The 23,577-nt window shown below is 39.8% G+C and overlaps 2 protein-coding genes across 5 annotated transcripts in view; one reads left to right on the forward strand and one right to left on the reverse strand.

Moving 5' to 3' along the window:
- Positions 1-23,577, forward strand: part of RECQL5 (RecQ like helicase 5) — a 72,814-nt gene that overhangs the window by 20,951 nt on the left and 28,286 nt on the right. The window lies entirely within an intron of this gene.
- SMIM5 (small integral membrane protein 5) lies at positions 939-23,184 on the reverse strand. Of its 2 annotated transcripts, XM_089536183.1 has the most exons (4): positions 22,967-23,184; positions 20,895-20,972; positions 7,322-7,476; positions 939-4,417 (listed from the first exon to the last, which is right to left on the reverse strand). In XM_089536183.1, the coding sequence occupies exons 3-4, from the start codon at positions 7,446-7,448 to the stop codon at positions 4,302-4,304; spliced, it is 243 nt and encodes an 80-aa protein (XP_089392309.1). In that variant the 5' UTR covers positions 7,449-7,476; positions 20,895-20,972; positions 22,967-23,184; the 3' UTR covers positions 939-4,301. The 2 variants fall into 2 exon arrangements, with proteins under 2 accessions (XP_089392309.1, XP_089392320.1); XM_089536194.1 differs by lacking the exon at positions 20,895-20,972.

Consider the following 23,577-nt stretch of genomic DNA (forward strand, 5'->3'; position numbering starts at 1 on the left):
GATCATAGAACTGCACTGGAGGAGCTACAAATGTCTAATAGTGACCATAGAGTTGCACTGGAGGACCTAGATATTCCTAGAGAGAACATATTAATCAAATCTGCAAATATCAAAGCCGCAAATATGGAGTGATGAGTGTATATGCTAGCCTGTGTTCATATCATATGTGTTTCTCCTTTGTCTTTTTTCTTGTCCATTTTTCCTCTCTCCTCTACCACATATTTTGTATCTGTGTTGATATTTTTAAAATTCTGCCCCCGCCAAGAGAAAGATCTGCAGGTTACTTATGGCTTTACAAGGGAGTGTACTCTAGAATAATTGATAAATTAGCATTTCATAGTATTGACTTCCTTCCAAAAAGTCAATGTATGATTTCATAAGCAGTGGGCTCTCTAGGGAGCAGTTAAACCAATTCTTGGAAGTGTGTGGCAGTAATTTAGCATGTGGTGGTATGCAGGTTTCGTAAGTGCATTTAGAGTAACAAATTTCCTGCATTTAGAGTAACAATTTTTTAATGATGAGCAATCCACCCCAAACATAGGAGACAATGGCCTGCTACAGACAGCCAAAATAAAGCTGCTTCGAGTCACAGTGGAGGTATGGTGTTTCAATGATGCAAGAGTCCAGAAGCCACACCAAAGCCATGCTCCAGTCCTTAGGGCTCGAGCGTGGCTTTGGTGCGATTTCTGGACTCTTAGGACGCATGCATCATTGAAACACCATACCTCCACTGTGACTCGAAGCAGCTTTATTTTGGCTGTCTGTAACAGGCCAATATAAATGGACACACATACCCAAAGTAGTATTTCTTTCCCTTTAATTAGCAGACTCAGTTAACTACTTAAAAGACTTTAAGAAGCAACACTTCAAGCTTTTATTTACATAGTTTTTACCCAATGTAAATAATACTGTCTCCCCCCCCCCCCGCCCTCCCCCCATCCCAGGCCAGTTTTAGCCCACCAGAATTTTGGTGGTATACAGTTGCAGTTATTCGACATGAGAATAAAGGGCTAAATACTCTTTTCCAGAATGTTCCTTTCCCAATGGCCACCTGAGAATACTGGTTCGTTTGTTTTTTTAAAGATCATGGGTGATCTTAACTACAACCGTCTAATAGTCTCTGCAAATTTGTAGCACAGAATGTCTCTTTAATGTTCTCCATTGAATACACAGAAATATTAGCTCATCCAAAGCTTTGTTTTATCATTGTACTGTGTTGCTTTCTTTTCCTGAGATGTGTTCTGGCAGTGCATATTTAAACAAACAGTCTTACGTGAAGTCAGATTAATTTTGGCTGTTTGAATGATTGCTGGTTCTACATTTTTGTCTTGGCCCTACCAAAGAAGACAGTGGCTCCTGAAACAGGGCACACCCAGAATAAATAAGCTGGTGTCTTTTAATCAGTCTGTAATGAATTTTAACTTAAAAAACAATAACTAATATATGCATATAGAGCAAGTAGGAAGGATCTATAAACAAATTTACTGTTGTTTTAATGCAGGCCTGGGTAAAAAGTGCCCAACAAAGTGAACACAGAGAAGCAGTCCACCTAGGCCTTGATCAGTTTGTTTTTCTAGTCTGGTTGGGATTGGAGAAGATAGAGGATGCCAAATACATGGGAAACTACAGCTGGAAGGGTCAGAAAGTTGTGGAGCTCAGACTTTAAACATGCAGTAAAAAGTGCTGTTTGTTAAATAGTTGCACCAGATATGTTTCTTCCACTTGAGCATGTGGATCCACAGCTTGACACTAGGCATTTGTGAGATTAGGTGTGTTATGCTTGATAGTTGTAATGTTTGACACCCATTCTTTCTGGGTGATTACTTGTTACAGATCTTGTCAGAATTTGACACTAGTGTACAATAGAGCCAAAGAGTCTTGTCAAGAAAAGTCACATATTCTGTGGTGTTCTGTGAATGTTCTATTATATTGAAGCAGTCCTAAACATAGCTTTTCAAGTGTTCTCACAAAGATAGGTTTAGTTAACAATACTACATGTGTCATTTCCTCTATTGTTTCCCTAGCTGTAACTTGCACATCTTGAGCTTCATTGACTGATATAGCACTTATCTGTTGGCAGTATAGCTGGCACAAAAATTATACTACTGTTCTACCCTGAAAAGTTGCACTGCTTCCTCACTCTCCGATTGTCAGTACTGTCCATTTCTTATGAACTGACTTTTTAAGAGGAAAAATTTCTAATGACCTTATTGCAGTTGCATAGACATTTGTGCAATGAAGTCTAGATGCTTCAGTCTTGCAAAAGCCAATGGAGGAACAATACACTAATTTTTCTGGGAACCAGACAGCTCTTGTCAATGGTTGTTGCATCTGGCCAGTGTGGTCTTTATCAAGGTGGCAAAGGGGGAAAACACTGAAGCTGACCACCCAAACAGAACACTGACAAGGCTTTCTTATTCTTCTTGTAGCTTTTAAAGCATGATGAGGAGGGAGAATAATAATTCTTTAAAACAGTTACTTCATAGAGTAAGCACTTCCTGCTTATTCTGTCCCTTTCAGAACATAATCCATGTTTGATAATCACCCTGCTCCTTGCTTAATAATCACTATATAGCTGTGCAGGAGTGGTTAAATGCATCTCTTTAAAATTAAAAAAAAACCCTACAAGTTAAAAATTAAAGTGTATTATTTAGACCTGCAAAGCCCAGTGAGATTCTTTAGATAATTCTTTATTATCTGCTTGTTGTATGTTACAGTTTTGACAGGTCCCCCCTCCTTAATCTGGTACACTACAGTCTTGACCATAATCTAGATAGGAAGGCTCCTAGATATAACATTTTAGTTACTGATGACCTTGATAATCCTATCATTATGGCATCAGTGCATTTAATTCAATAGATAATAATAATAATAATAATAATAATAATAATGTTTATTTATATACCGCTTTTCCAAATTAGATCAAAGCGGTGTACAACAGTTTTTATGGCAGTGTTTTCCCTCCCCACCTTTTCTGCTTCCATTTACACATGCCAGATTCCACTGTGTTTGCCTTGTACATGAGTAAATTGTCTGGGGTTCCCTGGAGGAGAAGCCAGATATACAGAGAATCTGCCTTTCTTGATGGGGTTTCACTTTTATTTGTAAACCATAGCTGGGCAGCTCATTCTTGGCTGTACATTTGCTTTACTATTTGTCATAATACCACCAGCCAGCTGCTGCACACATTTCTTGAATTAACACAGCCCTCTCTGTAATTTGTCATCTTGGTCTGGATAAATATTCTTTAAACTACTGGCCACAATGAATGGTGCATTTAGCTTCCCTTTTATGAGTAACCTATAAGAGACTCTGAAATGAAAGGTTGTCTTTATTCCTTTCTTGGGAGCACTCCTGCCAAAACTGCCTTAAGTGTGGCATTACTGCTACAAATATAAACTATTCCTTAGAATATTTCCCCCCAGAAAATGTTCTTAGCTTATTCCATTTTCTTTGTACTAAAACTGGTTTATAACATGCAAATCAGAGAATTTTGTGAGGGGAAACGAAAATACCAAATTTCCTTTACAAAGATAAGGGAAGAGAATGATAGTCACTTTAAGGCAGGCACATAAAACAACATAGTATTATAAACATTCAGTATCCTTTCACCTGCATATATGGAAAGGCAATGACAATTGCAAATAAGCATATTTGTTCTCTTTGGCATTGTCGTTGCTAAAAGAAGGGAGATTGCTGTTTTTCTTTTGCAGCCTCTGAGATTATGGGTCAACTGCAAGACTGCATTGTCTTTTCTCCTGTATTAGTGATTTAGTTGGACATATGATTTAGTGTTCTTGGCTATGGACAGTTGAACAGCAAGACAAACCACTGTTCATGTTACAATTTGTTCTGCTGAGCATTTGCATGTAGTTTGGAGTTCAATGCGTAGTCCTGATTCTCAGCATCTCTCTAGAAATCTCCCATGTCAAGAAGTAGAACTTGTTCTAATCCATGCCAATTTCTTTGTGGTATTTTTCTGATTTGGTTTTTCATTTTTCATTGTGGCCAACTGTGTCACTCTCATCTCAGTGTCTTGATAACAACATTACTGTTTCTAACAGGACAGGGAGACAAATCTTGTGAACTCCATGACTTCATCAGTTGCATATGATGGCCAAGGCACAAGACCCTAGTCCACTTGAGGTTTAATCTCTTCCTCTTCTCCCTTTTTCTTTGCTTGGTGTTTTCATCTGTCATCTTGTTCTGTAGACTGATGCACAAGGCTTTTTCTCTGCCAGGATGCAGTATGGTCACATCTTTTTTCCTTATACTTTTTACAGTCTATTCTTAATACATTCTTATGCATGGACTGTTGGCTGAACTTGGATTCTCCTCGTCTTTTGGTGAGGGCTTCCATTGCAGCAACGGCTACAGCAACAACAGCATGCTATGATCATCATTGAAAGTATTGTAGCTAACACATGGAGCAAAAGGAAACCAAATTAGCTTCTGGAAATGCCAGGCAGAAAATGGGGCAAATCTAAACCTCTGTGTAGTGAATAACATAACAAAAAAGGGACAGTTGTGGTTTTTAGATATATTTCCTGTCCTTTAGCATTAATAATGTAGCATGACGTTATAGATGCTCTTAGCAAGAACTATAAGTTGGATGTGACCAAACTAAGTCTTAGGGATTGTATTTGTTTTTAATTGTTCAGTTTCATGTTCCTACAAAAACATTAACTTTCCTTCAGTCTGCATGCCATAAGAAATGCAGAGAGGGAAAATACAGGAGATACACATGAATGATACTGTACATATTCATGTATAATTCCAGCAATTTTAGTAAAAAAATTGACCCAAAAAACCTGGCTTGACTTATCCATGGGTCAATGTAAGTATGGCACTTTTAACTGTTAATAGGGGAAGAAACAGCGGAAATGCCCGTCACACCCCAAGATGTCATGCTGCTGCATTTTGGAGCAATAATATATATATTTTCTTTCTGAAAAAGGCTTGACTCCTGGGGAGCCCTGAGGACCACAAAAACAGCCCTAGCCCCAACCAGAACATAAATAGTGAGAGCTTGGTTTTGTTTTGTTTTTTTAAAGATTGATTTGAGTGTCCACTGTAAAACTAATTTCTGTCAAAATCCTCTTGCTGTATGGATAAAACCAAAAAAATGGGTGAGGCCATCAACTCAATGCTTTATGTGGGCTTGTCCAGATAGTACTAACATATGGTTTTGCATTGTGTGCAGGCCAGTCTCATTTTTTGACAGTCTGTATTTGTTTTCATTTTTCTAACAGTGTTGACTGAAGAATCTTTGCATGGATTGCACCATCCCACATAGTACATTTCAATCCTGATTCTCACATATATGTTAAACTCATAGAATCTTAGAGTTGAAAGGGGTAACAATGGCTATCTAGTCCAACCCCCTACCATTCAGGAATACACAAACCACTCCTGAAAGATGTCCATCCAGACTCTGTTTAAAGTCCTCCAAAGGAGAGTCCCACCCTATTCTGACACAATCTACTCCATCTTTGAACAGTTCTTACAGTAAAGATGTTCTCTTTAATATTTAGGTGGAATATCTTTTCTTGTAGTTTGAATCCATCTCTGTTAATCACTTATTAACTTTTTAATTTCTAATTATCCATCACATGCAAAAACTTTCATGATACCAGAAACATTCTACTTTGTATGTACAAGGTCCAGATAATCAACACTAGCTATTAATATCAGTGGTGATAAATCATGTACACATTGGTCTGTGTTGTCTCTTTACGTCAGGAAATTTCAGTGCTTATTCATAAGTGTACATGTCTTGAATCCTGGTCTTAGACCTGGAACAAAGAAGTGCCTGCACAAATAAACATATGCATGTGATTTTAAGAAAATCCTACTCCTGAACACACTCCATGGTAATTTCACTCATGGAGAAATCTTTGCTTGCAGTTTTAGGTGGGGAAAGGCTGTATGGTTTTAGTGCTTGGACCTATAGCTGTTAAGACTCTGGCTGGGAAGCTGTTACAACCTTGTAAAGTATACCTCAGTTAATGAAGTCGATGTGTTCTGGTGCCTATCGTAGAAATGACATGGAAAGAACAGGGATAGATTCCTAAACAACAAGAAAGATCGGCATTTCAACATGTCTCAGCAAATTTATTCTTCAAAACCAAGAGTATGTCTATATGAAATGAAACAAATGGATCACATAAGACCTGTGTTAAGTAAACAGAAAATAAATAAAATTTGAACTCTTTAGAGACCACTTGAAGGCTTCTCCCAAAATGCATTCAGGAGGATTTTTTATTTCACTAGTTTCCACTTTTCATATATTCATATATTTCATCATATTGGTGGCCAGACATATAGATTATGCTACATTAACATGTTTGGTGTAGGTGAGGCAGGCTTATCTACTTTTCACTTTTCCCCCAGTTTACCTGTTCATGCAGCCTTAGTAAGGGATTATGTCAGCTGCTGCTGTTTACTTACTGTAGGAAAGCACCCACTGCTACAGTAGGATCAGTTAGATCAGAATCTCATTTTTCCCTGCTCAAGCTTAATTGCATTATTTACTGTAGACATGCTGCTGCAACCTGACACCCAAAGCCTGTGTTTCTACAGATCTCCTTCATCATTCTCTCAATGGCAATGGTGTTAAAAAAACAAGCTTCCAGCTCGGCAGGGGATAAGAAGGATATAGGGGCTGGACAGGCAAACAGATTCTTTGTAAAAAGGAGCTTCCTTCTCAGAGGCTTTATTAACTGAGGTATGCCTGTATAGTAGGTCCTTGTTATGTGCTAGGGTTTGGTTCCAGGAGCCTCTGTGAATAAGAAAATCTGAGGATGCTCAAGTGCCATTAAATATAATGGCATTGTAAAATGATGTCCCTTATATAAAATGGAAAATCAAGGTTTGCTATTTGGAATTCATACTTTTTTGGAGTATTTTCAAGCTGTGGATGTTTGAATCTGTGAACAAAAAAATCTGTGGATAAGGAGGGCTGAGGTAAGTTACCCCAAAGCAACACTTCAATTTAACTGAGACTTCTGGATCCCTATTTTCATAAATATGGATATCTCCCATGCCATTCACTTGATTCACTTGTGCTGCATTCGCAAGTATGAACAGATAAAGAGTTCTTTTATAATCACGTGGTAGAGTTTAGCAGTGTAATCCTGTACTGTACTAAATATTCTTTCTCCTGTGTGCAAGACACTCCTGAATTGTGATCTCAATGTTAAAGTTCTTAAGAAAGCAAAAGAGAGGACAGAATTTTCAAAAGAGTGCACTATTGACTTTGTAAAAACACAGTAGTCCCCGATCTGATGAGTTGCAAACATATGAAAAACATTGTACTTACCAATGAACAAGATAATGACAAAAAAGCACACAATTTCAACAGGTTCAGCCTTGGGCAATCTCTGCAGCTTGAGCCATAGCTTGTTACCAGTAGCATAGAGTTCATTCTGAAAGTCCTTGTAAGACATTGTCTGGATCAGCCCACGTTTTGTGACACTGGGACACAAAAGGATGAAAGATGAGAAGAGAATACCTGAGTGTATTACTGTTGACCTCACTTTATGAACACCAGAGAAAAAGAGCTGTCTTTTCTGTGCTGCTATATCTAGCTCACCAGCAAAACAAGTTTATCAGGGTTCTGCCCCTGGATTCCAGTCATGTGCTGCTTCTCTGGAGGAGGCTTGTTAGATACATTCAAACCCAACAAAAGCTGGTTTCTCAGTTTTTACTACCATTATTTCACAGGTACAGCAATAATGTAAAGGTTTCTCCTAAATTATTTTAACTATACAAAAGTACAATATATGTTTTATTTATTTAAATACATTTATTTAAATCCAGCACTCCCATGTACAAGCCAGTCTTCTACATTGACAGGACACTGAGAGTTAAAGCTGGTTCATAACTAGATCGCAAGGTTCTTTTGATCTTCCATTAAAGAAATATCTTGTTAGGTGTCTAGTTAACCAGAAATGCCCACTTCTGTCTCGGAAGAAAGCAAGCCCTTTTTAAAAGTCCATCTCACTTGAAGTGCATGATGATGTGCCCGCTATACTGAACAGCATTCCACTAATAGACATTTGCTTTTGTTCTAGAATTTGTTAGATTCCATCTACTTCTTGCTATGTTCTAAGTGTTCTAGCATCAGGTAATGGCATTTAGGAGTGATATTATGAATTCAGACCAATATCTATCTAGGGGCATTTTAAAATATATTTCATAAATACACTGTACTTGATTTGCAGTAAGTTGAATCAAGACACGGTCATACTTGCAGTAGTTATGTACCCATTGGCACTAATGAGATTTAAGTTAAGTACAGTGGACCCTTGTTATATGCTGAGGTTTGGTTCCAAGATCCCCCAGGTATAACAAAATCCGTGGATGCTCAAGTCCCATTAAACATAATGGCATAGCAAAATGGTGTCCCTTATAAAAAATGGAAAATCAAGGTTTGATATTTGAAATTTTTACTTTTTTTGAATATTTTCAAACTGTGGATGCTTGAATCCATGTATAAAAAATCCATGTATAAGAAGTGCCAATTGTATTACTAATTTAAGTCCATATTTAATTGTTCGGTTTTGTGCAAACCGTTACATTATTTTCAATCTTTTGTATCCTGTGCATGAAAATTGACTAATTAAGAAATTAAAAAATGTGGGGAAAGGTTTCTAGGGTCTTCAGGCTACATGTGTACAGAAATATGTATATTTGCTCATCTTGATGGCAGCAGTTAATTGACTTGTCCATGTAAAGCTTCCAGCTCTTGAGCCAATTTTCCACAGCAGCTTAACATTCTTAAAGCATAAGGAGGTTTTGGGTTGGGCAGAAAGTCCTGTTGAAAGAATTAAGCCTTCAGGGTTTGGTGAGAAGCAGAACATTGCACGGGTGTGCCACTGCATGGCTTAGGACAGATTCTACTTTACAAAAAGATACATTATATGTAGGAATGATATTAGTTACATCTACAGATACGGGGGGTTTTGAATTTTCCAGACAGAAGAAATGTTGCAGGTTTTTAAGCAGAAAGCTTAGAATTCTGTACAGGAATCTGCACCCTTTTGTTTTTATTGCTAGAGGCAATTTGTGGAAGTGCAATTTTGGCAGAAAGGGGGTAGTGATCCAGTTCCAATTAATGACTTGTCTGTCCAATGGGGAGGGGGAACTGTCTCATTTTGAACTTGTTTTTCTCCATCCAAGTAAAGGAAGGTGCTACAAAGGAAGCCAAGAGTCAGGAGAACTGAAATAACTTTTTGAGAAAACAATGTGATATCACAGCAAGGCAGCTTGCTCTGTTCAGCTCCCTGCTTTATGTTATCATGTTAGCAATGTTCATCCAGCAGTCTCTTTCACACTTCACAAATATGGCCAGGGCTGGGGAGTAGGATTAGGAGTAAGGAGTAAACGAGTAAGAGGTTTTTACAGGAGTAGGAGTTGGAATAAGGAGTAACAAATTATATTGTACATGCAAACACCAAAAAACAATTTTATTATATTGCACTAGGGAAGGGATTGGTAGGCAAAGAGAGACACTTAGAATCATAGAATCATAGAGTTGGAAGAGACCACTAGGGCCATCCAGTCCAACCCCCTGCCATGCAGGAAATCCAAATCAAAGCATCCCTGACAGATGGCCATCCAGCCTCTGTTTAAAGACCTCCAAGGAAGGAGACTCTATCACCTTCCGAGGAAGTGCATTCCACTGTCGAACAACCCTTACTGTCAGGAAGTTCCTCCTAATGTTCAGGTGGAATCTCTTTTCCTGTAGCTTGCATCCATTGTTCCGGGTCCTGTTCTCTGGAGCAGCAGAAAACAAGCTTGCTCCCTCCTCAATATGACATCCTTTCAAATATTTAAACAGGGCTATCATATCACCTCTTAACCTTCTTTTCTCCAGGCTAAACATCCCCAGCTCCCTAAGTCGTTCCTCATAGGGCATGGTTTCCAGACCCTTCACCATTTTTGTCGCCCTCCTTTGGACACGCTCCAGTTTCTCAATGTCCTTTCTGAATTGTGGCGCCCAGAACTGGACACAATATTCTAGGTGGGGCCTGACCAAAGCAGAATACAGTGGCACTATTACTTCTCTTGGTCTAGACACTATACTTCTATTGATGCAGCCTAAAATAGCATTGGCCTTTTTAGCTGCCGCATCACACTGTTCACTCATGTTCAACTTGTGGTCTACTTGGACTCCTAAATCCCTTTCACACGTAGTTTCATTCAGCCAGGTGTCACCCATCCTATATCTGTGCATTTTATTTTTCCGCCCTAAGTGCAATACCTTACATTTCTCTGTGTTGAATTTCATTTTGTTAGCTTTGGCCCAGCTTTCTAGTCTATTCAGGTCATTTTGAATCTTGATCCTGTCCTCTGGGGTATTAGCTATTCCCCCTAATTTGGTATCATCTGCAAATTTGATAAGTATGCTCCCAATTCTGTCATCCAGGTCATTGATAAAGATGTTGAATAGCACTGGGCCCAGGACAGAGCCCTGTGGGACCCCACTGGTCACTTCTCTCCAGGATGAAAAGGAGCCATTGTTGAGCACCCTTTGGGTTCGGCCGGTCAACCAATTACAGATCCATTTAACAGTTCCTTTGTCTAGCCCACATTTTACAAGCTTGTTTGCAAGAATGTCATGGGAAACCTTGTCAAAGGCCTTACTGAAATCAAGATATACTATATCCACAGCATTCCCTTCATCTACCAAGCTGGTAATTTTATCAAAGAAAGAGATTAGATTTGTCTGGCATGACTTGTTTCTCTGAAACCCATGTTGACTTTTTGTGATTATGGCATTGCCTTCTAGTTGTTCACAGACTCTCTGTTTAATGATCTGCTCCAGAATCTTTCCTAGAACTGATGTCAGACTAACTGGACGATAATTGTTGGGATCCTCTTTTTTCCCCTTTTTGAAGATGGGGACGTTTGCCCTTCGCCAGTCTGCTGGGATCTCTCCTGTTCTCCAGGAGTTTTCAAATATGATTGTCAATGGCTCCAATATTACTTTTGCCAGTTCCTTTAATACCCTTGGATGGAGTTCATCTGGTCCCGGAGACTTAAATTCATTTAGATTAACAAGGTGTTCCTCTACTATCTCTTTACTTATTCTGTGCTGAAATTCCCCTATTCTGTCCTCTGCTCCATTATCCTCAGGTTGAGCACCCTTTGCCTTTTCTGAGAAGACTGAGGCAAAGAAGGTGTTGAGTAATTCTGCCTTTTCTCTATCTCCTGTTAGCATTTTGCCATCTTCTCCACGCAGTGGCCCTACCGTTTCCTTCTTCTTCCTCTTGCTGCGGACATATCCAAAAAAGCCCTTTTTATTGTTCTTAACCTCTCTAGCAAGCCTGAGTTCATTCTGCGCTTTAGCTTTTCTGACTTTACCCCTACACATGCCTGCTATTTCTTTGAATTCCTTTTTCGTGATTTCCCCCTTTTTCCATTTCTTATACATGTTCCGTTTCAAACTTAGCTCGGTTGAAAGTTCCTTAGTCATCCATCCTGGTTTCTTGAGACACCTCCCGTTTTTCTTTCTCACTGGAACTGTTTGAAATTGTGCCTTCAGTATCTCCCTTTTGAGAAAGTCCCATCCGTCCTGAACTCCTTTATCTTTTAGTATTTCTGACCATGGAATCGCCCTCAATACTTCTCTAAGTTTACTGAAATCTGCTCTCCTAAAGTCTAGGATGCGTGTCTGACTCTGCCTGGTTTCTCCTTTCCACTGTATTACAAACTCCAGGAGAACATGGTCACTTCCACCCAATGATCCCACCACTTGCACCCCATTAACCAAGTCATCCTTGTTGGTTAGGATCAGATCTAAAATAGCTGACTCCCTTGTTGCCTCTTCCACCTTTTGGACCATGAAATTGTCTTCCAGGCAAGTGAGGAATTTGCTAGACCTTGAGGATTTTGCTGAGTTTGACTTCCAGCAAATATCAGGATAGTTGAAGTCGCCCATCACTACTACATCTCTCTTTTCTGACTGTGTGGTCATCTGTTCTAGAAAGATATCATCCAATTCCTCAGTCTGACTTGGGGGTCTGTAGTAGACTCCCACCACTTGCGCGCACACACACACACACGCTAGCCTTACAAAGCAACTGGGGCTTTTCCTCAGAACTGGGGAGTAGGAGTAAAGGAGTAAGAGGTTTTTGCAGGAGTAAGAGTTAAGAGTAACATTAAGAAAAACTATCTTACTCTGGAGTAGGACAAGGAGTAACCCCAAAATCACCACTACTCTCCAGCCCTGAATCATCAGTCCTACTGTAACTGCCACTGTATCTGTCATGTCTCTGTCCTATGGAGTCATGAGGTATTTAATTACGTTATCCTTCAGAAACTCTACTTCCTTATTAAATTACTAATCCCATGATTCCATAGAATTCAGCCAAAGTTGTATCAAAGTGCTATGTCTGTGTAGTTTGAAAGAGATCTAGGTTTTGGGAGCTAGGCAAGAGGAAAAAACTTTGTTTTCCGACATGTAGATCTATTCCATGTTGGCTAAGTATTGTAAAACTTGCCAACATCATGATAATTCTGTTGATACAATATGTCTTTAAACAACAGAAATATATTTTGATTGACAGGTGACAGTTGAGAATTGACAGTTGGAATATTTGATTGGTTGAGAGGTATGGCTGAAGCAGCAGTGTGTGTTTATTGCTGTGTGTGTGTGTGTGTTTGGAGCTGTGAAGCAGACTTTGAAGTTGATTATAAATCAGAGTTATGTATGTATGTATGTATGTATGTATATGCTGTATTATATTGTAAATATATTATAACTGAATATAAAACCTTCCAGGAACATTGAATGATCTGCTGTGTACATTGTTTTTGGCTGTAGCTAGGTGATTTTTACCTAGACCGCGCCAGGAGTTGGCCTTGTTCTCAATTATTTCTTGAGTGCCAACAAATTGAGCACTTTTATTTTGTATATAGAGAGTGAAGATGGCTTAATGCTTAAAACAGATAATTCTTTTTAAGAGATGTATGTTCTGCATTAGCTTTATCATTTTTGTGGTTCTAGGGAATTCTCTCATTTCTATTGTCATGCTGCTTTAGGGGGAGAATTAATGAAGTACCCATAAAAAAAGAATATCCAATGGGCCTATTGCATTGCATAACATCTTTTAAATGAACTATTCTCCATGAAAAAATTCAAACACTTAAGTAAATAGCTCATCTTCAAAAAAGAAATCTACTTTGGCTCTTTTCTTACTAGGCTATCCTTCTCCACTTTGAATCAGCCACTGCCCAGCCAAATAGCACTTCAGCTGCTATGAAAGTTAATTACACTTCCTAGCAATCTTGCCATTTTCTTCTATGCAATGATATGATGTAGTAATGGTTGCAAACTTGAAAAGCAAGTTTGCCATTCTTGTCAACAGATGATGGATTGCAGGTGAATAAATAAAAGCATTATCTGTTGTAAAATGCTTTGTTAGATTGCTTCCATCTGGGTCCTGATAGCATAACAGGCACCATCTTCCCAGAAAATGCTCCAATAAGGAATTGCATGGTCTTTTCCTTTCATGTGGTACATGAAAGCACTGTGATGACTTTGTGATCATATGATTTCACCTTTTTCCTAAAGGTGAAACTCTGTATGTTTCTCGCCTTACCCCTTAATGGATGGTCAGTGGCTCATAATTGTGCTTTGCTTATATCTCCACACTAATCCAGCATGAAAGTATTTGGAGTCTCCAGTCACTGAACTTTAAATTATAAGTTTCTTATATTTAGAGGCATTCTATGGTTCTAGACATAGTGAATGGAGAAGGGAGTAGTGTTTTTGCTTTTGGTAAACCTACTGTAACAAGTGAATAAATTCAGCTTTTTTTTCAGAAAGTGAAAAATCTCAAATTTCTTGGCCTTAACAAATAAGGGAATTGGTGGCTTAACAGTTATGACACTGACTCTGATGATTGCAAGATCGGCAAGTTGGCAGTTCAAGGCCCAAGTGCTGGGTGAAGGAGTGAGCTCCCATCACTAGTCCCAGCTTCTGCCAACCTAGCAGTCTGTAAGCCTGTAAAAGTGCAAGTAGATAAATAGGTGCCACTTTGGTGGGAAGGCAACAGCGTTCTGTGCAGTTATGCTGCCACATGGTTACATAGTTTTCTTTGACAATGCTGGCTCTTTGGCTTAATAACAGAGATGAGCACTGCCCCATACAGTCGGACATGACTAGACAATCTTGTCAAGGGAAAACCTTTACCTTTAGCAAATAAAGTAGAAGATGCTCCCATGAAAGTGAATGGTATTTACAAGTATACTTGTATCCATCTGCCTTGTCAGTTTGAATATGCAAATACTGAACAGAATTACTAGCCATTGGTCCATCTAATCCACTGTCATCCACTATGACTGACAGTGTTTCCCTAGGGTTATAGGCAAGATTTGTTTCTAGCCCTATTAAGAGATCCTAGGTATGCTTTGATGATCTACCACCCGATAACTCACTAGAAAAGACAGTAATGCTTGACAAGGTGGAGGGCAGCAGGAAAAGAGGAAGACTGCATTCGGGAAGGAAGCCACAGCCCTTATTGTGCAAGAACTGAGTAGGGCTTTTGCTGACAAGGGTGACTTGTAGGTCTCTCATTCTTAGGGTCTCCATAAGTCAAAGTTGACTTGACAGCAGTTAACAACAGGAAACTAATCAAACAGTGAGTAGGCGTAATCCTGCTTATCTTCTGAAATCTGATGAAACTAAGTGTGTTAAGGATACCCAGACTGACCCTTTGGCCATCCAGGATAACACCTCCTGAAGGTTTTCTGCATCACAATAAGCATACCAAAATCCACAGGGGTGTATAGGTAGCAGACATGGTTATCCAGTGTGCATCAGCCCATGACTTGTCATGATACCCCAGCACAGTCATGACCCAGTGGACAGAATGTTCATCATGGCCCTGGTGAACTGAATGCCAATCATGATTATCCAGAAGGTACCTAGGATGCTATGGGGAAAACATCTACAGTCCATTGAATGACGAAAATGATAACCAAGACACTTTTGAAGATGAATACAGTCAGAAGGAAATAGTTCTTCTTTATTGTACTTTAAATGACATATTTTAGTGAGACATATGGGACATTTATATCCATTTGTGAACTATAAGATAGCTTCCAGATTTAGAAAGAGAACACCAGTATTTATCGTCCCTCTGTCCTTTGGAAAATAATTACAGTTGGGTAACTGTCTTTCAAACCCCACATAGCAGGACCTCAGTAGAAGAATTTTTCTTCGGACTGCATGGATTGGTTTGCAAACATTGACCACAGTGAATTACTAAAACTAGTTTGGCACCTTGTAAGTCTCTTTGAAGGTTTGGCTTTCACATTGTGGCCTGGCATGGACTTGTGGAATGAAATCCTTTTATGAGGAATTAGCTTTCATGCAGGAGATGAAACCTCTGAAAAGTTTACTGTGGCATGGTTCAAATTGAATAGCTGCACCAGCTTCTTTGCCTCAGAAACAGTTTTGTACCACTAGAACATTAAAGTTCATTAGGAACATAAGAAGCTTCCTTTTATTGGGCCCAGACCATTGGTTCATCTAGTTGAACAATGACGAGCAAAGTTGTCTTAGGGTTTCATGGCTGGGCACTTTACCATCTCTACTTGGAGACGCCTCAGATGCAGCTTGAGTCCTTCTATGTGAAAAGCAGCTATTCTACTGGTGAGCTATGATTCCTATTCCTAATTGAAAATGGATTAAAACAAATAAAACTAAAGCTATAGATCTTCAGTCTTTTTTCTTGCACATGCATTGTGTGAAAAAAATAATATAAAGTAATAACTAGGAAGCCTATAGCATGTGCTTTGATAGGTGCCACATTTATACGGTCAGTTTTTGACACGAAACATCCCCATTAAGTAGAGTTATAGATAACTCTTCCCTAGTTTTGTTTCTCATATACCATGATCACTCAAAAATATTTTATGCAAAACCTCTGTAGTTTCTGTACAAGTTTTTTTTTAAATGCTAAAGACGCAGATTGCCAGGTGAGCAAGCCCCCATGCCTCGCCATAAGTTAAATTTATCTTTCTGTCTGTGAGCATGAGGCCTGGTGACATAATTATAACAACCATGAAAACAGGCCAAAACAAAATGTCTCGCTTATACAATGCAGAATCCAAGAGGGAAGTGACTGAATGACAGGCCAGGCAAGGGTAATATAAACTGTGAGCCCCTGCCCCCAACCAGTGGTGATGGCCACAATTCTGGTACAGGAGACATATTTTAAAGTTCTGTATAGGCAGAACTGCATCACATCTCCCTTCCAATCCATCTCTTAAGCTACTGCTGCTCCCCTAATAGAACTAACAGAGTCATTTCCTGGCTGGGGAGAGTAAGGGGCAGTAGAGCCCCTTACTCTCCCCAGCCAGTAAATGTAGCTGGACACAGAACAACAGGCATCTGAGTCCTTCCAAGAGTCCCCCAGAGCTCTTGGAGGATGATGGCATTGTTGTGTGTCCAACTGTAGGACATAGCTGAACACTGTTCTGATTTTACACTCTTAACTGGCCAGTATGTAGACATGTTGAGGAAGCAGCAACTTAAAAAGTGCGTTTTGATGGGGAGGTTGGTCATTACATGATCGGTAGAGAATTCCAACCTTTGCAGTGATCCAGAAAAAGGGATTAAACAGGCCCTTCATAAGGCACTTAGAGATTGCTAGCTGATGACCCTTAGAACCCAAGAGGGAGTAGTAATTTAATGAGTTTCTTCTGTGTGTTGTTTCAATGTTACCATGTTATAGCGTATGAACAGTGGTTCTGGAAAAAAAAATAACAGGGAAATGTTACTACAGAGTGGCATAGATTTATTCTTTTACCTTTTAATCTTACAATCCATGAAAATGTTTACTGTGGATGTCCTTGACCTCCAGGATGTCTTTTAGTTCATCACATCCTTCTGAAGTGCCTTTCTACTATGTAGTGAGCAGCACATCAGCTGTGCAAGGTCAAGGGATATCTTATGGAATTCTTGGAAAGGGACAGTCCACCTGCTTGCGAAAAGCAGCTGTTTTTTGGTTTCTCCAGAGCATGACACATTCAGTTTGTTTCTGATATGAATGGACAGCATACAGTACTAGCTTGCTGTACTGTATAGCCTGTGGCAAATGCTCTTTGGCAATTGTGCTTTATGGAGACTAAGAGGCCTCTTTACTCTATGACAGATGGTAACACAAGCCAGGTCTCTGCCTCCTTATTCTCAGACATATGTTTCAAATTGTGTTTCTCCATAGCTGCTCTGCATAAGACTTCTGCCAAACTCTTAAGGATATTTTTGCCAGAAACCACTGGGCTGTTTTTCTCTTGTACCCTCCTACATTCTTGCTTTTTATTTAACCTTTTTCTTCCTTAATATTCAAATAACAAGAGCAACAGATCCCTATAAACAAACAAACACCATGTAGTTGTTTTCATAATACAAATCTTGGGATTTAGACATCTTTCAGAAGGAAGGACAGTCTAGTTAATTATTGTGCTCTTCTGCATGAGTATTCTAACATCTTTGTATAACCGGTTTGTCAGAACATACACCGTCCATGTCACTTGCAAGTCATCCAAATTGAACGAGAACCTGAAAGTTTCCACTAGTGTGTCATGTGAAGTGGGGAGTAGTAGAAAGAAATCAGCTGGAGAATTTGGCTTGCTTTGTTTTATTTTATTTTTTACCTCTGCAGGCAACCCCAAACAATACACTTTATTGAAAATAAGTATCTGGATGCCAGCCCAAAGCGTCTCTACAACTATTGTAGCAGTTATTAGGTGTAATTGGCTTTGGCAGCAAATTATGAACAAAATGTCTTAGTAGAAGAAAACTCTGACAGGTGGCAGCAAAAGCTGAGCTACCTCTCTTTTAAATGTTCCATGACTGAATGCTGTATGGGTATAAAGATCCTGCCAGAGGCCTGGAATTTTAGTGTGTTGGACTGGAACTTAGGAGACCTAGTTTTAAGTCCTGCCCAAACCAGGAGGCTCACTTAGTGATCTTGGCCCAATCATTATCAGCCTTATATGGTTGTTGAGGGGATAAAATGGGGGAGAAGCATTACATGCCTCCTTGAGCTCATTGGAGCAGCCTATAACTAACAAATAATAAATGAATAAATTTGAAACATATCCAGAACATACTAAAAAATTAAACCATCCAGTAGGATGTAACTAATTTAAACTTGGGCCATGGATGCTAAAGCACTGTGAAGCTTTTTTGCTACCTGTTGTGTTTAAGGTCTGCAAGTGGCTGCTACAAAAGATTGAATAGAACAGGAATTCCCCAAATGGACAGTACTGCCTCCCTGGGGGTGGTGGAAAGATCCAGCGGGATGGTGAGGGGAGCAGTGAGGGAAAAGGGGTGGCAGGGAGGCCTTCAATCAAAGTACTGGTGTGCAAGAAAGACAAGAAGAACCTTTAAGACTATAATGGGAAGGAGGATTCAGAGCACATGGTGGTAGGGGAGAAGCAGTGGCAAAAATGAGCTTTCACATGTGGGCCCCACTTGAGCTTTGTTGGGTCATGGCTGGCAGGTTGGAGCTACACTGATGTTCCTGCTTTCTCTCATTGGACAGGCTGAAAGAAGAGATAGCAGAAAATACATTGTTGGAGTGGGGGAGTAATTTGACACTGTGGGGAAGACGCATCTCTGGGGAAGGAGGGGAAGGGGTATCTGAGATCAGTTTTTGGAAAGAGTCCTTTGCCTCTCTCAGATGGAGAGTCTTTCCTTGTGGGGGTGAAAAGTGGGAAGCTGGCTGTGGCCCTCTCTGTCTCAGCAAAAAATAATAACGAATCTTTCCTCATCAGGGAGAAGCTTCTCTCTTTGCATTGAGTAACCTTGGGAGCACCAACTGAGCAGCAACCAAAAAGCTCTCACCCACACCAACTTTTGCTGCAAGGCCAGCATGATCAAGAGACTTCTTGGTTGCTGCTTGACTGGCTGCTTGGTCGCTGCTCCCTTTGCACCTGGTCACCCTCCAAGTAGCAACTGAGCAGTCAGCCAGTTGGACTTCCTTTTCATGTAGGGCTGGTGTGGGTGAGGAGGAGGAGGTGGCCTAGGCCATTACTACTACTGTATTCGTATGTGAGAGGCTGACGCAGAGAAGGAGATGGTGACGCGGTGGGTGCGGCTGTAGCAGATGGTGCTGGCCAAGCTGACTGCTGCACAGACATTAGACCTAATATCAAGAAATAGTTTTAGGGAGTGCTAGGATTGTTGACCAAGAGGAAAGGAGGCAGTAGCCAGAAAAAACTTTGAGGACCAGTGGAATAGAATTTTGGAGCACCGTGCTATTGGCATGCGGGTGACACAAAATTGCTTGTTTTTATGACCACTTGAAAGAAGAGGAGTTTCAGCTCAGGACAGATGAGGACAAATAAGTTGATCATTAATCTGGAAAAGGCAGATGTAATTATGGCAAGAGACATATGCAATAAAATGCAGGATGCAGCATTTTATTTTTCCTGAAGTTTGGTTCACAGGACCTGAAGACACCCTACTCCAGAATTGCATTCTCCTACAGGCACATTCCTCCTCCTTTGGGCCCCTCCACTTTTGCAAGTGAAGGGAGGAATGGCCAGGGTTTCTACTCTTTCTGCTTGTGGCTTTTGGTTGCATTGTCCAGGGAGGCATCCTGGTACTAAGTCTGAGCTTTTTTCAGCCTGAGTAGATTCCCAGTCTTTTAGCCTGTTGTTCTACTGAGACTACTTGATGTTCCTATTGTTTTTACCCATTCTGTTTATTGTGTTTAACACTTATAAAGCTCAAGACTGAAAAATGGATGGTAAATCATCACTGTAAATCAACACGAGTATCTTGATGTGCCTCAAACCAAGTCTTGACCCTGGGTGCTTAGGTATCTTTTCTGATATATTAGGCAAGCCTTGTCAAATGAGTAAGGAGCAGACAAATGTCATTGAGGCTTTTATGAAATTTGGGATCTGCTGTTGTGGTTTGCGCGGGGCTGTCTTTAAAAGTGATATGGAAATAGCAGCTGATGCAAAATTCCTACAGGGTTAATAAAGTCCATGAAGGTGGTGATTGTTGGTCTCTGCAGCTCTCTCTGGCTTGAATGATTTCCTCCTTCCTTAGGAACCTACCACCTACTTCTTAAAATCTTCAGCTGGTGTTGTGTGTGGAAAGACAAACGTGTCCAGATGTGGACAGAATTCCCATGGTAGTTGTGCCTCAGCTGTGGAACTCATTCCCCAGGACCACAAAAGCCAGGCATAGCCAACATGTGCTAAGATATTCTTCGTGTTCTAGCTGTCATGTTGGAAATAAATGGCCGGCTTTAAATCATAGTTTTTAATGACAGTTTTTTGCGGGGAGATCTAAAATCTTTTTATGGACTGGTGTCTATATTCTTTTTATGAGTTTGAGAACTTTCTTGAGGATCCTGTCAAAAGTGGGGTCCAACTTTTATAAAATGCCTTGTATGGATTACAGTTGGCCTTTCTTATAGACGGATTTTTTATACACGGATTCAAGCATACACGGTTTGAAAATGTTCAAAAAAAGTGTAAATTTCAAATATCAAATGCTGATTTTCTACTTTTTATAAGGGACACCATTTTGCTATGTCATTATATTTAATGAGACTTGAGCATACACAGATTTTGTTATACCTGGGGGATCTTGGAACCAAACCCCAGCATATAACAAGGGTCTACTGTACTTTTCATGACAATGACTTCTGAACAAGCACTTAGGGTCACAAGTAAATCATGAGGATCTTTATTAGATGAGTTGGTAGTTGCTGACACAGAGTAGCAGCAAGCATTGCTACATGCTGTCTTGGGTAGGAAACATTGGGTAAAAAGTTGAATTCTATTCACATACTCTATTTGTAAAACAGATTAAGAACCTCTGCTTTAGAGTATGGTCCTTCTAAAGTTCTCACCAATGTATAGCAGCTTGCTCATTTGCAGAATAAGCAGAATCTTTTCAATGAGATTTGTTGTAAGTTCAAGATGGTAGTCTGTTACAGTAAAAACAAGGAAGGTTCAAACAATATAAGACTAACAAAATATTGTTGCCTAAATTTACATAAGACAAAGCCTATTGTGTGTGTGTCAGCCCGAATACAGAAAGAAGGATTAGTCATTATTTTAATTTATATTTACAAATGAGGTTAAGCCAGTCAGCACAGTGTAACCAGTTCCAAAATGCAGAGTACTGGTTATGAACATGCATAGCAAGGTATTGCTCATACAGATAAACACCCAAAGAGGTACAAGAATTATCTATGGTAAGTGATAGCCATTCCCAGGACTTGTTTGAACAACATGTCAGTGTGGAATTTATTACTAAAATGTACCTCAATAGCTTCATGGTAAAGTGTTCTTTTGGAAAAATTTTGTTGTTGTTTCTGGAGCAACATTAATGTATGCTACAGAGTGTTTAGGATGACTGAAATGTTCTCCAAAGGCTAAATTACTCTTAACTTAGGGGGGGGGGGGTAACAATTCATCTTCTTGTGTAGAGACTAGCCTCTTTTGACTTATGGTAGGTGCAGACAGAGGAGTTAGTGTAGTGTAGTTGTTTGAGAATCCCTGCTCAGCCATGGGAACCCACTGACATTGGGCACAGCACACACTTTCAGCCTCAAGAAAACTCTGTGATAGTTTCACCATTGTTTTGGAAACAACTTGAAGGCACACACAACAACAACAAAGTTGCAGAAGGCCATTGTTGCCAGATTAATGGTATGTTTCACCTTTAAAAAATATGCAGTTGGACAAGTCTTTGATGGTATGGCTGATAGTGATAGTGCTGTCACTAGATCTGTTCCTTGGTTTGTGTATCAACTGAATGGGCCATGGTTGTTGATGGATTAGTAACAATCTGTTTCCAGTGGACATGCTTCTGTCCTTGTGTTATGTGTTGTAAACAGTATCCGTGTGTGCATATACAGTGTTGCCTGCTGTGAGATGTGTGTCAAAATCCAGTAAAACAGGAAACAACTTTAAGGCACACAACAACAGCAATGTTGCAGAAGACCATTGTTGGCAGATTAATAATATGTTTCAGTTTTTAAAAATATGCAGATGGACAAGTCTTTGATGTGTGGCTCATAGTGCTGTCATTAGATTTGTTCCTTGGTTTGTGTCTCAACTAAGTGGGCCATGGCCGCTGATGTATTTGTAACAATCTGTTTCCAGCGGACGTGCTTCTGTCCTACCAAAGCCTGTGTGTGGAGCATTAGTAATTCTTTAAAAACAAAAATAAATCCACACCTTATTCCTCAGTAAAAGACAGCATTAAAACCTGGGCTGTGTTCCTGCAGTTGTTCCATTCTAAGTTTACTGGAGAATCAAGTGCATGTATACAAAAGTTGAATTTCACTATTGGCACAAAGTCCAGAATACTGTACTGACACAGATTCTGTTTTGTGTATGACAGCGGTAGGGCTCTTTGGTTGAAGGCAAAGATTTTTGCTGTTGGGACAAAATGTGCTACAAATTTCAGCAACCACCACATAATTTGGCAACTTCTGTAGCATTCCTTCAAAATCTAGTTGTATGTCCTGGGAGGAGGTTCTCTCATGGCTGTTCTGTAAACTAGTCTATGTACATTAAAAGATAATACAAAATTCCTTTAATCTGAATCATTTAGTAGAGCTATACAGGTTATTGTTGCTACTCCTAGAATATTACTTTCTGTATTCCTGATTTGGAAGCCTTTCAGTGCCTAATTCCAAGGGGGAATGTCAGAGAAAACAAGTAAACATGCAGAAACTGAACTCTCTTACAGCAACATAACTTGACTAACCCCATAAAAAGCTTTTCTTTCACCACACCACATTCCCCTGCTTACTTTGTCCTACTCACATGCTTTCCTCTGCCATCCCAAATTGCAATACTTTCTATAAAGTACTGACCCAGACTTAAACAGCCCTGGCTTCCCTTGTCCAGATGCCCCTATTCACATGGCTTGCAAATTAGGACAAATGCAGACAAAAAACAGCCTTACCCAGGAAGTGTTGCAGGACTGGTGGTTTTGTCGACTTCTGTGTTTGTTTTTTTGTAGTCATTTCATGTCTGCTCTTCTCCTCATTTTTGAACCCCTCTGGTCTCCTATCTCTTTCCTTGTTCTGCTTCTGTTGTCCCTGCTGCTGACAGCCAATTGCTGTCTCTGCCTCTGCTTACTGGCTCTAATTTTTCCCTCCCTCCCTCTCTTTTTTTTGTTGTTAGTCGTCCTGGAGATGTGAAGTCTCATATTACATGTGCAAAGGAGAGAAGGGAGCCACCAATGGAGCCTTGCTGTCAGTAAAGACTCCCCAACTCAGAGTTTACAACAGAAACCAACACTTGCTGCTCCTTGTGTAACACTTGTTTTGCAATACACCGTTTCTTTTCACTTTACTCAAACAGTTCTTATAAAGTCTGGGTTGTTAGAGTTTCCTTCCATTTGTCCATCCGTCTGTTGAAGTGATTGGGTCCCACCCCCCAAATCCTTTATTAACTTTAGAGAAGGAATCAGCTGTTCGTTAAATAAATGAAGAGGACTGAGAAAATTGAAACTTCTTCTAGGACGTGTGGAAACATTTGAATACTTATGTTTTTCTCAAGGATGACTGTTGA

Source organism: Sceloporus occidentalis, unplaced genomic scaffold, assembly GCF_023333645.1.
Source record: "Sceloporus occidentalis isolate IW3139 unplaced genomic scaffold, rSceOcc1.0.p SCAF_1, whole genome shotgun sequence".
In the NCBI taxonomy this organism is placed as follows: domain Eukaryota; kingdom Metazoa; phylum Chordata; class Lepidosauria; order Squamata; family Phrynosomatidae; genus Sceloporus; species Sceloporus occidentalis.

Bases quoted from the DNA above. Each gene is read 5' to 3' on its own strand.
- SMIM5 (XM_089536194.1), bottom strand. From the start codon at position 7,448: ATGTCTTACAAGGACTTTCAGAATGAACTCTATGCTACTGGTAACAAG. The intron at 4,418-7,321 runs GTAAGTACAATG...TCCATGTGTTAG, and splicing joins TGTCATTATCTTGTTCATTG to CTACAATACTTTCAATGATG.